Raw genomic sequence first — 14,206 nt, 5'->3', positions numbered from 1 at the left:
GCAAGGACACCCAGCTCGTCCTCACCCTCCTTCGGCCTCGGCCACTCCTTAAAATCACAAGGCCGCCGAGTCCAAAAAAGGGGGAACCTCGACCGACCGGTCGAGTAAAAAAAAAGGAGGTCGCCTCAGGCCGAATCACGACCTTCACAAACCTCTCCTTGAAACGCTTATAGGAAAGGGCAAAGAGATAAAAAAGAACACTACCAGGCCGGCCGAATGCCAAGCAGCCTTCTTGGCAGGGTGGGAGTTATAGTGAGAAAGAAAGCACGAGGGCGTGGGGTGAAGACGCATAACGTCACACAACAAGCGAAAGGCTTGAAGGGACGCCCATGTATTTGGATGAACCTGGGTGGGAGAAACGTTAAGCGTCCGAAGGACACCCATCGTAAAATCATCAAAAGGAAGAGAAACAAAAAGGTCAACAAAAAGACAAGTGTACATGTAAAAGAAAGGGGGGCCGGAACCAGGCCGCCCCATGCTCACTCTCTCGGCCGCCCCACAGGGTAGGATGCTAAAGTGGGAAGAATACTCCTCCGCCTTTAAAACCGGATGCCTAAGCAAAAAATTTGCCACAGACTCCTCGGTCCCATAGGCGGAAGAAATATCCAATACCCTAGGATCCACCCACCTAAGATCCTCTAGGGGGACGGCCATTGGGGGCAAGCCCGATCGATCAACAGCGTTGGCCGGGGCGTCCTCCCTGACAACCTCCACCAGGGGTGGTGCCTCGGCCACCCCAATCGAAACAGGGTCGATGGTGAATGACGAAGAGGAAGAAGAGGAAGAGGATGATGACTTAGAAGACTCCCTCGAAGAAGAGTGACCGATGGGAGAAGGCGGGTCACCCAAGGGAGGGGGGGAAAGACAAGGCTCACAAGACATAACTAACCTCGGCTGGTAAGCTAAACTGGGCGAGAGAGGATGACTGAAAGGTCACTCGGGCCTCAGAGCTAAGGGCGAGAAGTCACTCGACTATCAATTTGCGCAAACAAAGGAAACACAAGGTTTCGGCACTGTAGAGGACCCCTATTTATAGGGCCCATGGGCCTCGGAATTCGAAACGTCGAATCAATCTCAATCGTTAGATCTTTTAGATCAAACGGTCCATAAGCGATCCCGCCCAAAAAAACCCCTCATCAATGCACATCACGTCATGCCGTCTGAGGTCACGTCACACCTCGAGAAATGGAATAGCCGCACGATCAAGGGAGACCAACCGACACCCATCATTGAAGACTCATCGGGCACATCTAACATATTTGCCCTTGAGCCTGGGGGGCAAGTGTACAGGTATGGGCGAGGCCGAGGCCCACCTGGTTGACCGAGGTCGAGCCTACTTGACCGAAACCAGGGGAACCTGGCTGAAACTCAAGAGATGTGGCCGAGATGCCGAGGCCGATGGCCCACCCGGCCGAGACCTTAGAAGACTTGGGCGAGACCACTGGGATTTGCCCGATGGTTGTCCCATACCATGGGAACTTGGCCAACGGCCGACCCCTACTACAGTTAACGCTCAAACCAAGATCAGTGAAGTTAATCCGTCATTAAGAATTAGGTAATGCAATCCTAAGCGGTATCCACCTCGATAAACGGGCCCAACAAGGTAGGTCCATTAGAATAATATAAATAGCACGCATCCCAAGGAGTAAGGTATGTCATTTATTACTGTTCACCTACCTGAGAGTTGACCACCCGCTTTACTGACTTGAGCGTCGGAGTGTCTTCGCAGGTACCCCACCATCCGGTGTTCATCCGAGGCCGAGTGTCGAAGGAGAAGCAGGAGGACGAGAAGAATCCCAACTCACCACCCAGTCACCTGACCGACCGAAGGAAGGAGAAGAAGACTTCAATAGTTCTCTAGGTCCCATCTCCCTAGCAGGAACATCTACTATATTAAAACGTATTGTATTATAACCACTATTTTTTGAATTTTTTTTTTCAAAAATAAGTATCACATTTTTTTTGAAGCACGCCAAGTTCAAACTAATTTAGATTGATTTGGTTTGGATCTAATTATATTAAAGATCTCAAAATGTTTAATTATTTAATTTAGATTATCGAATTGATCTAATGAATAAACATCTCTATAGTCTTGTGATCTTAATTTCTTTAAATTTGTTTTTATACAGTTTATTTAATATTCCAATATTTAATAAATAATTGAATTCAATTGATCAGGATTATTGGCATTTGATGTTGCCTATTGTTTATCAAATTGTAACCGTATAGTACGAAATTTATTGTTATACCACTAGTAAATATGGTATGAGTTAAGTTAATCATGTAACTATCACTTAATTAAGTTTTAATTTCATTATAATTTTACATATTTTAAATTAAGTTATTTTTTAAAAAATATTTATAGAGCGTCCAACAAATTTTGTTCGTCTAAAAGTTTATATACTTTTTAATTGAATCTCAACTATTTGATTGTATCGTTTACTATAACGACGTGATTGTTATATTGTATGATATTTCTGTTTTTAAATAACTATATTATCTTTTTATTTATTTTAAAAGTAAGAGTTAGAAAATCTTGTAATGTGATGAAATTTATATTTTAAAAATATTTTTTATTTTATTAAGTTTGAATATTAAAAAAATAAAATAATTTTTTAAAATAATAATAAGAAGAAGATTTTTTTAAATGCATTTAAAAAATGAATAATTATAAAAATATTAATTAACTATTAAAAAAATATTTAAAGAAATTTTCTATTTATCTTAAATGTAAAAGATAAAAAATAATAAAAGTATATGATAAGAAGATATGATGTTACATTTAATGCATGTAACATAACTTAGATAAATAAATTTGGATTATAGATAGATTAAGTGAAAGAGGAAAGTGAGGTTAAAATTCTTTTTATATTAATATTATACGTGTTTTATAAATCTTTTATTTTATTTTGAATATATATTATTTTACTTTCTTTATTTTTATATTTTTATTTTTTAACATATTATAGTAATATATCAATAATTTATTTTTATTTGTATTTTTATTATTTAATTTATCTTCAATTAAGTATTGATATTTTTTATATTTATGTTATATAATTTATTTTTAATTATACATTTTTATATTTTTCTTTCTATACTTATGATTTTTTTTTAGTTACCATCTTTATTTATTTATTTAATTTTATGTCATTTTATTTATCTTTAGTTAGACTAATATTTTTTTTAATCATTTAATTTATTTTTTTATACACAAATCATTTTTATTTATTCAAATTTATATAATTTAATTTAGTTTCACTTATCGATTCTCTTAATTTATTTATATTTATGTAATTTGATTTATCTTTAGTTATACACTTATTCTCTTTATTTGTTATATTTATATATTTAATTTATCTTTGAGTTAACTGATATTTTTTTACATTTATACTCATGTCATTTAAGTTATTTTTAATTACTCGACTATTTATTTTTATTTATATCATTCAATTTATCTTCAATTACAAAGTTTTATTTATTTTTATTTACATTACAAGAAAAACATGAAATAAAAATCAATTTTAGAAAAAAAATTAAAATTAGTTGCTATAGTAACTAAATTAAAGAACATTTTAGAAACTAAAAAAATGGTTTATAAATTAATTTTTATTATTGTTAAATGGTTTTTAAATTAATATCTAATTAGCAACAAAGGTTTTAACTATCAATTATTTAGTTTCTTAATTTAGTAGAAAAACCTTGGTTTCTAATTAAATATCAATTTAAAAATCATTTAACAATAATATAAACTAATTTTGAAATAAAAAAATTTTTAGTCTCTAAAATATTCTCTAATTTAGTCACTATAACAATTAATTATTTTTTGTTACTAAAAATAATTTATATTTTATTCATGATTTTCTTGTAGTGTTATGCCATTTAGTTTATCATCAATTATACACAAATTCTCTTTATTAATTTATATTTATGTCATTTAAATTATTTTACTTATGTAATATATAGTTATATTATTATTTAATTTACTTTCAACATGTGGGTGATTTTATTCTTTTTCTTTCGTTTTCAATACAATTATGTTTTTGTTATTTTACTATTTTTTTTTATCTTGGATAATAACTAAAAAAAGTGCTATGAAATTAAATATAAGAATTAACAACAATTTTTCAGTAGTGTGGTATATCACAGTGGGCATTGCTCAAAGTGAATGAATTGTTTTCCCAAGACTACATTGTTTCCTACATTGTCACACTTTTTAGACAACATTTAGAAAACAATTTTGTTCATAATTTTAAACATGTTTTAGTTGTTGCCTTTTGTTTAAATAATGATTTCTTAATTGTTATATTTATTTTTAAGTCATAGTTATTTAATTGTTGTCATTGCATTTTGACCCCTTTACGCATTACTTTTACAAACGTTACTATAAGCTGTATAAAATTAGACTATAAGTAGTATTTGAAAAGTTTCAACACTTATAATAATTTTAAAATGTGATTTATTTCTTTAGACCACATATATCCTATTCTAAAAATATGATTAATGCATTAAGCCACCAATTCATTTTGATCATTATTATGGTAATAGTAAAATATATAAACAATTAAAAATTATTTATTCAATTTTTATAAAATTATTAAATAAATCAATATTCTAAATTTTTGTAACTATAAATAATATAAATAAAATCCGTGGACAAATTTATTGTTGCTTAAAGTAAAAAAAATTATCCTGTTTTATTTTGCATGTGATACTCTAACTCTTATATAATTGTTTATTTAAATTTATTCTTTTGATTTTGATTTTTTGTTTTAAACATCACCTTTTTATAATTCAAATAAATATATATAAAATAACTTAAAAAAAATAAAAGTAAATAATTTTGTTTATTAAATGTTTTGGATAGAAGAAAGTTATTTATATGCTCTACTATCATTTTATACTTTTTTTTTTATATATGTTTGAATGATGTATATGAATTATTAATTAAGATAAATATGAGTGAATTTTAATCATCATCGTCTTATGTGATATTTGAAAAGGTTATAGAGTTTGTCAATCGAAAAATGATTTTTCTTGTATTAAGTTAAGATCATGCCAATACATGTGTATTTGTGTTTGAAAGGTCACATTTGGATGTCCTGTCCTGCATGATGAATTGTTCACTATAAGTAAGAGTTGAAAATTTTACAGTGAATAGAAATGATAAAATTGAATGACATGAAAAAAAACTCAAACATTAAGTCTTAAAGAGTTAAAGGTGGTGTCGCAATCTCTTATATGGTCAACTCATAGTTCATTGGTGGTGAATCTTTTCCGTCTCTCCCCTATTAGAAAATCTCAAGAGGAGGTACTTATCAAGTAGGTGAATATATAGGCCAAACTTGAGACTATTTAATATCTACTCAACATTGTTATTTTTTTATAGGGTATATAAATGTATTTTGTAGGCTGACAAATGATTGATATTATCCAAAAAAAAATTTATGATTGTACCAATATTTTTAATGAAAAATACTTAACTACACAATTTCTACTTAATTAAGTTTTGATGTTCATAGTGAATCATCAAAAGTGGAAATATGAATCTATATATTTAATAAAATGAGATTTAGTATTATAGTTGTAAGTCAAATTTGAGAGATGACAATGTGGAATGACTTGCCTCGCTTGCTCCACATAATGAAAAAATGAAACTTTAACATACAAGTTTAACTAGAAACTAATGCCATGTCAACTTTGGCACGATGAGCATATTTATGATATGATTAGTTTATACTCCAACTTTTCTTAAGCCACAGAAAATTCTAATATTCTTATTCCTAGATATAAAAATTTCTAAACAGAAAATACCGAAAGAAAAAAATTTAAGAAAAAATGTTGCTTAAACTAGATACTAAATCCATGCATAAAACTATCAGTTCCTTGTCAGCATAGGCTCACAAACCTCATCGAGCTTCAACGCAGGAACATAACCCAAATATTTCATGGTAACAGGCTCTTAGCATTGAACTTTGTCATTCCCCTTGGAGGCACCTGATTAGGAATCAATCATCGAAGACACTGAATCAACCATAAATATTCTCCACAACACAAAAACCTAAATTACAAACCTCTAACTCCAATAAATAATATTCAAAGTGACACGTCGGGAAGAAGCTAATTCCTACATCTATCGATTATGATGACAACTTTTTGGTTTGGAAACAGCAAATACTTGAGACGATTTGGGGCCTCAAACTTCTCAGATTTCTTAATGCTTCCACTGTTCATCCGGGCTTACTTTCTTCTGCCGACAGTACTTTTTCTACGCTAATTTTTTATGAGAAAAAATTAATTTAATATTATATGAACATTTAAGGGGTGTTCTTAAACTCTTATACGCTAATTTTTTTTATCAGCAAAGAATTAATTTAATATTATATGAACATTTAAGGGGTGTTCTTAAACCCTTATACAAAAGTTGCAGCTTCTACACCTAATCCTGAGTTTCTTCACTACGATCAGCAGGACCAATTAATTGTAGGATGGCTGCTTGCTTCAATGTCATCGCAGATCTTCAACAAGATGGTGGATTTAGACACTGCCTTTGAAATCTGGAGTCGTTATACATGGTTGTTTCTTATTTCCCATAAATTGCATGCTTCTATTATTTTATCCTGTTTTAAGATCTTTTTTAAAAATCAAACTAGATATAAACTAAAAGCTATACAAACTCACAAGGCTAAAGAATTTCTAAGTTTCAATCAATTCACCACTGATTTTGGCATCCATCATCGTCTCATATGCCCTCACACACACGAACAAAATGGGTCAATAGAAAGAAAGCATAAACACATTACTGATATGGGGCTCACTCTTCTTTCTGCTGCTACCTTACCTATCAAGTTCTGGGCTGAAGCTTTCATGACAGTTGTGCACATCATTAATCTTCTCCCCTCCCTGTTCTTGGTAACAAATCCCTCCATTCTCTTCTTTTTCCCAATACCCTCGACTATACTCTTTTACGCACCTTTGGTTGTGCATGCTATCCTCTTCTTTGACCTTATAACAGACACAAACTAGATTTTTCGCTCTTCATGATGTATTTTTCTTGGATATAGCATACACAACCGTGGCTACATCTGTCTTTCTTCATCTGGAAAAGTTTATATCTCTCAACATGTTGTTTTTCAGGAATATCTATTTCCTTATAATCTACCGCAATACAATTTTATCCAACCTCCTGCCACTGACATTTCTACTTCTCATCCACCGCCTATTCCTTTAATTCTTTCGCAACCCTCATCTGTTCTTCCTCATCATTCTACATCTATCTCCACACCTCCACCCACTAATGATATTGATAATAATCTTACTACCATAATAAAATCTCCCTCTTCTACTACTTCTTCCAATGATCCACACACCAATAATCATCCTATGATAACACGATCCAAAGCAGGTATTTTTAAACCCAAAGCTTTCACCACTAACACTGATATGCACTCTTTTATTCCTGCCACTATCACTGAAGCTCTTCACTCACCACACTGGTTTCAAGCTATGCGTGATGAATATAATGAACTTATTCAAAACAAAACTTGGCTTCTCACGACTCTTCCCAACAGATCCAAAGTCGTTGGCTGCAAGTGGGTTTTGAAAAACAAGTATAATGTTGATGGCTCCTTCCAGAGGCACAAGGCACGTCTTGTTGCCAAAGGATTCAGTCAAACTGCAGGTACCGGCTACACTGAAACCTATATCCCTGTTGTCAAGCCATCAACCATAAGTGTTGTCCTCTCCACGTCGTGTTTGCTGCATGACCCATACATCAAATTGATGTTAACAATGCCTTCTTGAATGGTGATCTTCGCGAAAATGTGTACATGTAGCAACCCCTAGGATTCGAATCTTCCTCTCCCAACCTCGTGTGCAAGTTACAAAAAGCTATATACGGCTTGAAGCAAGCATCGCGCTCAGGTTTGAAAAGCTACGTTCCACTTTAGAATCATTTGGTTTTAATTCTACTAAGAGTGATACATCTCTTTTTGTTAAGTTTCTTCAATCTTTCACTATCTTTATTTTAATTTATGTAGATGACATTGTCATTATCGGGTCTTCACCTACTCAAATTCAAGCCTTAATAGAATGACTTGGCTCCTTCTTTGCACTCAAAGACTTAGGCCATCTCCACTACTTTCTTGGCATCGAAGTTCAGCACCTCAAAGATGGCAATATTCTTTTTTCTCAAACCAGATATATCAATGATCTTCTTCAACGCACTCATATAACAGATGCTCACCCTTCCCATGCAATCTGTACTTCGTCTCTCCAAAGATGCATGCATCTTCTGATGTTCAAGATCCCACCTTATACTGTTTTGTTGTTGTTGGTGCCCTTCAGTACATCCTCGTCACACGTCCCGACCTCTCCTACCTGTAAACAAAGCCTGCCAATTTATGCAAAATTCACAGGAACACCACTGGAAGGCAGTCAAACGTATCTCAGATACCTTGCTGGAACCACTGCTCACGGGTTGCATATCAGAAGCAGCCCATCCATGGACATTCTCGCATTCAGTGGCGCAGACTAGGGAAGCGACGTCGACGATCGCAAATCTACAACTTGGTACTGTGTTTATCTTGGAGCTAATCTTATCATATGGTCCTCTCATAAACAAAAACTTGTCTCAAGGAGTAGTACATATGCATAGTACCGAAGCATAGCAACTGTTCTCACTTAAGCCATTTGGATTCATTCTCTTCTTCGTGAACTCCACATATCCACTGGCCAACCCAAACTGTTCTTTGATAACTTGGGTGTTGTTTTACTCAGTGCAAATCCCATTATGCACTCTCGTACAAAACACTTTGAACTGGATATTCACTTTGTTAGAGACTACGTTCAAAAACAATTTGTCAAACTACTCCATCTTCCAGCTTGTTTTCAGGTTGTGGATGCCTTTACAAAGACAATCTCTGGGCCTTCTTTCATTAATGTGAAACCGTAACTTAGGGGAGGATATTAGGCAGTTAGAATATGTTTCGGTTATTATAGTTATAACTACTTCCATATATATATATATGCACCATGCATCTTATATGCAGAATATAATATCTTATTTTTCACTGTATCTTTCTTTCTCTCTATTTCCTTTAACATCTTGATACATATTATGCCTCTCATACGCGTGCCAAGATCAAGACTTCGACTTCAATTTAAAAATCCAAAGAATAAATGAGATTACTCCACTTATCTTCTTGATATCAAGAAGACTATGAACACGCTTTCCATTGTGGGTGCCCCTGTTTCTACCGAAGAACACATTGAATCTATCCTTGACGGCCTATCGGAAGAATATGATTCTTTTGTCACCTCCGTCACCTCGCGTACTGATCTTTATTCTGTTGATGAAATCGAAGTCTTAATTCTTGATCAAGAGGCAATATTTGAAAGATATCAAATAACTGACCTTCTAAATAAGACTATTTCCGTTATTTTTTTCCGCATAATCAATAAGTGAAAGAGATGTATGTAGATTAATGAAATGTTCTCTTGTTCAGTTATTCAACTTAAAATTAACCATTCAACCAATATGGTCACCGTACAAAATAAATGTTTATCATATAAAATAAATGTTCATCGTACAAAATAATCTGTTTCCATTAATGTAATTTCTTAATTAGCGTTCCTTCCTGCAACTGTGTGGTGGCCTTATGCTTGCGCATTGTCAGGTAAACATTACACAAAACATTTATTGTCAGAGACATAGAGACATGAAAGAGACAGAAAGGGATAGAAATTGACCGAAAGATTCGAATGAGATAGTAAGACTATCTATCATTTAAAGTTTCATAATTACTATTACTATTTGATTGATCTCTTGTTCTTTATTTTTTAGCAAGTCATCAGACATAAGGAATTCTCCATGAAAATTATTTGATATTCTTACACTAAAAAAATTAGTATTATCTATAGATTTTTACCCATGAATCTATAGATAAATTCAGCATTACCTATGTATATTCCTAGTATCAAGTACAGTGAAGTTATTTTGTAGACAACTGTTGCATGCAGTTTGTTTCAAAGTTTGAGCAGTTTGATGTCATGGTATGCAAATTTGCTATTTAATCATGATTTTCAATTATTTATCAGCTTTTGATTAATTCACGGTGTAATTATGAGGGATCGACACTGATTTACTTTAAAAAAAAAAATTTAACTTAGTACAATCACTCCCTTGGTGAAATAAGGTACTTTTATTGTGATTAGGAATGACAACAGTGTGTGAGATTGACCATTCTCATCCCCGAAGTAAAATATCCATAAGGTATGAAATTTTTGTCCAACCTGAACGGTAGCTGTCCCTTAATGTTTTAAATATTAAATTGATAAATTGTTTAAAAAAATTGCGCGCAACAGACATGATATGACATAATATTATTAAGGATTCATTCTTAAAAGGACAAATTTATTTTCTTCAATATCATATACCAATATAAAAATATTAATTGCATAAATATCAAAACACGAGTACTAGAGTGTTTACACATTTGAGTACTTAAAATTGAGAGTCAAATATTCTGATGTGGAAAAAATAAACCAATACATAAAATATTAAAAAGTAATAGAAATAATTAAATGGGTATCCTATAAACTATTGGATTCAATGAAATTGAAGTTTGTTTTTCCTGAACTACAATACATCATCTGAAAAAAAAATTGTATAAAGAGAAACAATGTTAATCAAGGTTGTGATAAGAAAAAAAATATATGGTGGATGTGAGTGAACTATGTGGATGTTGAACAAGTCAAACAATTGAAAGAGAGAATTACAAGTCAAACAATTTGCAAATTAAAATTCTGTTGAAAAATATAAATTAAACATATAATCTAAAAAGAATTTAAAAAACGTATTAATAGTATGTATATTAATGAATGTTTGTGGTTTAACATTCAACCAATATGTCATCGTACAAAATAATCTGTACAAAATAATTTGTGTAATTTATTATTCAAGGCTCCTTTTGGTCTTATGCTCGTGAGACAAAATATTTCTTGTCAGAGACCTGAAACATATGTTGCACAAGAAGGAGAGTTGTTTAAGAAATTACATTAATGGAAACCTATTATTTTGTATGATCACCATTTATTTTGTACGGTGACCATACTGGTTGAACCATTAATTTTAATTTAATTTACATCATTGAAATGAAACATTTAACTTCATTAATCTACGTACATATTTCTCACCCACTTATTTATTATTAATTATTATTATTTCTTCTGATATAAAATACCTCTTTTTTAATTATTTTTATATTATATGTTTATTCTATATTTTTCGATAAAATCTTAATTTACAAATTGGGATGGATGAGTAATGTTGTACTAACATGTCCCTCTGAGTTTGAAATTGAGAAAAATGATACTGAAAACCATACGTACATGTAGCAATGGATGATACTGACCTTATGCGTGACGGGAACATCCGCATTCATTACGCAGGACCAACCTGACTCACATTTTGCTTGCGGGTCAACCCGACTCGCATTTTGTGGGCCAAATACGAGACAAACTAACCCACATTATCAGTAACTCATTGACAACTTAGTTCTATTATCCTTGAGAGTTATTAAATATATAAATAATCATCTATTGAAATATAAAATGGTGAATTTATATATTATTTTAATATATTATAAATAATTATAAAAATATAAAATATTGACACACATAAATAAAAAAATAAAAATATATATATATATATATATATATATATATATATATTGTGTCAGTGTATACGGAGTTATATTGTGATGAATGTTTTCTCTAAAAAAAATCCTATACGCACAAATAAAATCTTTCAATTTCTAATTGAAGAACAAATACTTATATAGTAGTCAGGTGTTTACTCTTTGCACATGTCTTTCACATGCAAAATAAAAAAGAAATATTTTTTTAAAACCAACAAAATATTTAAAGTCCTAATTATCTTTGTTAAAAGTGACACTTTTTCATTTTTTAAATTAAATACTGAAACAAAAACCCAACCAATTATACAAAGACATAAAATAATGTCACTTATAAAAAAATCATTAAGAGTTTAGTGCTTTATTTTTTAGAATAAAATGACTATGCCTCATATAATGATAGATATCTAAGTGTAAGATGTAAAGATTTTGAACAATAGAATAAAATATTAAAGATAAAATTAGAATATAAATTCGTTCTATTCAAATATAATTTATTAATAAACCACTTACAAGTAAAATATTTTTATAAGTTAAAATGAGTTTATAAAAAATTTAAAATATGGAAGATTTTACATTGACAAAGATAAAGACATATATACTATAAATCAAATTTTATAAAATTGAATTACACTAAAATTCACTTTTAATATAAAATTATTTTTAATATAAATGAAAAAAAATTATAAATAAAATTAAAATTCATTTTTTAATATAAATTTATTTTTAATATAAATGAAAGTGTTGTTATAAATACAATTAGACTTAAATTGATTTTAACTCATTTCTTATTACTTTTTTTTATTTCTGTCTTCTAAGAAATTTTTAAAATCTGTGTCTTCATCTTTCCCTTTTTACAATTTGAAACATAACCTGATAAACTTTTAGGCAGAGAATAAAGTTTGCATACTGTGATCCAATCATCAAAACTCAGTAACAAGACCAGTTTGCATCATTCAAACTAAACCATCCAAAGTAAAAGTAGTCTTTGGTAGGAAAACAACTCTAAAAAATTACAAGTTTGAAATTGGTGATAGCAAGGTGTTAGTCACTTGAGATGAACATGTGTATGATGTTAATCACCTCCTAAGGACATGTCTGTGCGAGTTTTTCTTCTAGCCAATGTTTTTCTGCAACTTCTTTTGGTCTCATCAAACTCTGCAAGTTCATGGAACCTGTGTGCCATTCAATCCAAAACAACAACATACAAATTCATCCCTCCTTAACATAATTCCCCAAAACTTCATCCACCCTCCCCAAATCTCACATTATTCTCTTAATCACACATACACCCATAATATTCAAACTACACACTAACATGGAAAATGTACTAAAAAATGTTCATTCATACAAAGTAGTTGTCATTACTCAATCACAAATAGCAAATCTTATTCATGACAACTGAGAAACACAATCTAAAAGGGAATGAAGTAAACATGAAAATCTTGGTATTGCTATGTAAAAGAACAAGTGGAACAAAAAGTAAACATTGTTTGAGATGATATGATATGATACATACTTGCTACATTGTTGGCAGAACCTCTGACGAATGCTAGAAACTAAAACAACAGGAGCCTTAGAATGTCTCTCACAAACCTTGTGACGGCGGTTGTATCTCTTTGCCATGTTCAATTTCACACCACATTCATCTGCCTGACAAAAACTAGAAGATGATGACCCTGTTCTTGAACCCTTCCCATTACCACAAACTAACATTATCGTTATCTTCTGCACCATTTTAGCCCCATTCTCTGCTTCCCCTTCACTACTCTCCTCCTTGTCATCTCCATTATCCATGCTTTTCTCTTCTGATCTTGTTTTTTCTACTGCAAACAAACACTGCACTCAGTTTAGACTTATCTTGTGTAACTTCAACAGTAACATCAAAAAGTTGAATAATAAAAACAATATATATTTTTAATCCATAAATATAAAACTTGTATACGAAAATATAAAAATAAGTTCAAACTTATTGGTGTTTTAAAAAGTTACTATTAATGATATACGAATTTTACTTCTATCAATCATCATTAAAATGCGGTAGATGATAGGATCAAGACATTAAAATTAAAAATTCAATGCATCACAATCAATAAAACAAATAAATAGTAAATACCTTAAATATTATTCCTTGTAGTTCTCTCTTCCATAAATCGAAAAAGTAGGTTGATGATGAAGATTTTGCATGTGAAATATGAAATAGGTGAGGAGAATAGGGTTTTTTATTGTGTGGTCAAAGAACGTGTATATTAAGAGGTTCTGGAAGGATCTATGAAATCAAACAAAGAAACAGAAAAGCAGTACTTGTACGGTTATTAATTGGGCACACATGAAATTGAAATGCTGGGTGCCGTACATCTATATGCCCATTGAATCTCCACCCTTCATTCTTCTATGCGCTGTTTCATTCCTCACCCTTCGATCTCCACTTCTCCCCAATGTGTACTCTCAATCGCTGTCATTCAATCCACGCTAAGATTCAATATGTAAAATATTCATATCTAAGAATC

General features: G+C 31.6%; 1 protein-coding gene across 2 annotated transcripts; it reads right to left on the bottom strand.

Moving 5' to 3' along the window:
- Nucleotides 1-12,578: 12,578 nt before the first annotated feature.
- On the bottom strand, nt 12,579-13,944 carry LOC137809663 (squamosa promoter-binding-like protein 5). 2 transcript variants are annotated; one of them, XM_068610763.2, is made up of 3 exons: nt 13,813-13,944; nt 13,216-13,522; nt 12,579-12,871 (listed from the first exon to the last, which is right to left on the bottom strand). In XM_068610763.2, the coding sequence occupies exons 2-3, from the start codon at nt 13,491-13,493 to the stop codon at nt 12,772-12,774; spliced, it is 378 nt and encodes a 125-aa protein (XP_068466864.1). In that variant the 5' UTR covers nt 13,494-13,522; nt 13,813-13,944; the 3' UTR covers nt 12,579-12,771. The 2 variants fall into 2 exon arrangements, with proteins under 2 accessions (XP_068466864.1, XP_068466863.1); XM_068610762.2 differs by lacking the exon at nt 13,813-13,944 and having other exon boundaries at nt 13,216-13,581.
- Between the last annotated feature and the right edge of the window lie 262 nt (nt 13,945-14,206).

Source organism: Phaseolus vulgaris, chromosome 2, assembly GCF_051622355.1.
Source record: "Phaseolus vulgaris cultivar YP4 chromosome 2, ASM5162235v1, whole genome shotgun sequence".
Lineage (NCBI taxonomy): Eukaryota > Viridiplantae > Streptophyta > Magnoliopsida > Fabales > Fabaceae > Phaseolus > Phaseolus vulgaris.
The sequence above is the reverse complement of the archived record's forward strand: the minus strand, read 5'-3'. Positions and strand labels throughout refer to the sequence as shown.

Excerpts from the sequence above, each read along its gene's own strand:
- LOC137809663 (XM_068610763.2), bottom strand. The coding sequence starts at position 13,493 with ATGGATAATGGAGATGACAAGGAGGAGAGTAGTGAAGGGGAAGCAGAG. Across the intron at positions 12,872-13,215 it reads TTCTGCCAACAATGTAGCAA|GTTCCATGAACTTGCAGAGT; the intron begins GTATGTATCATA and ends AATGGCACACAG.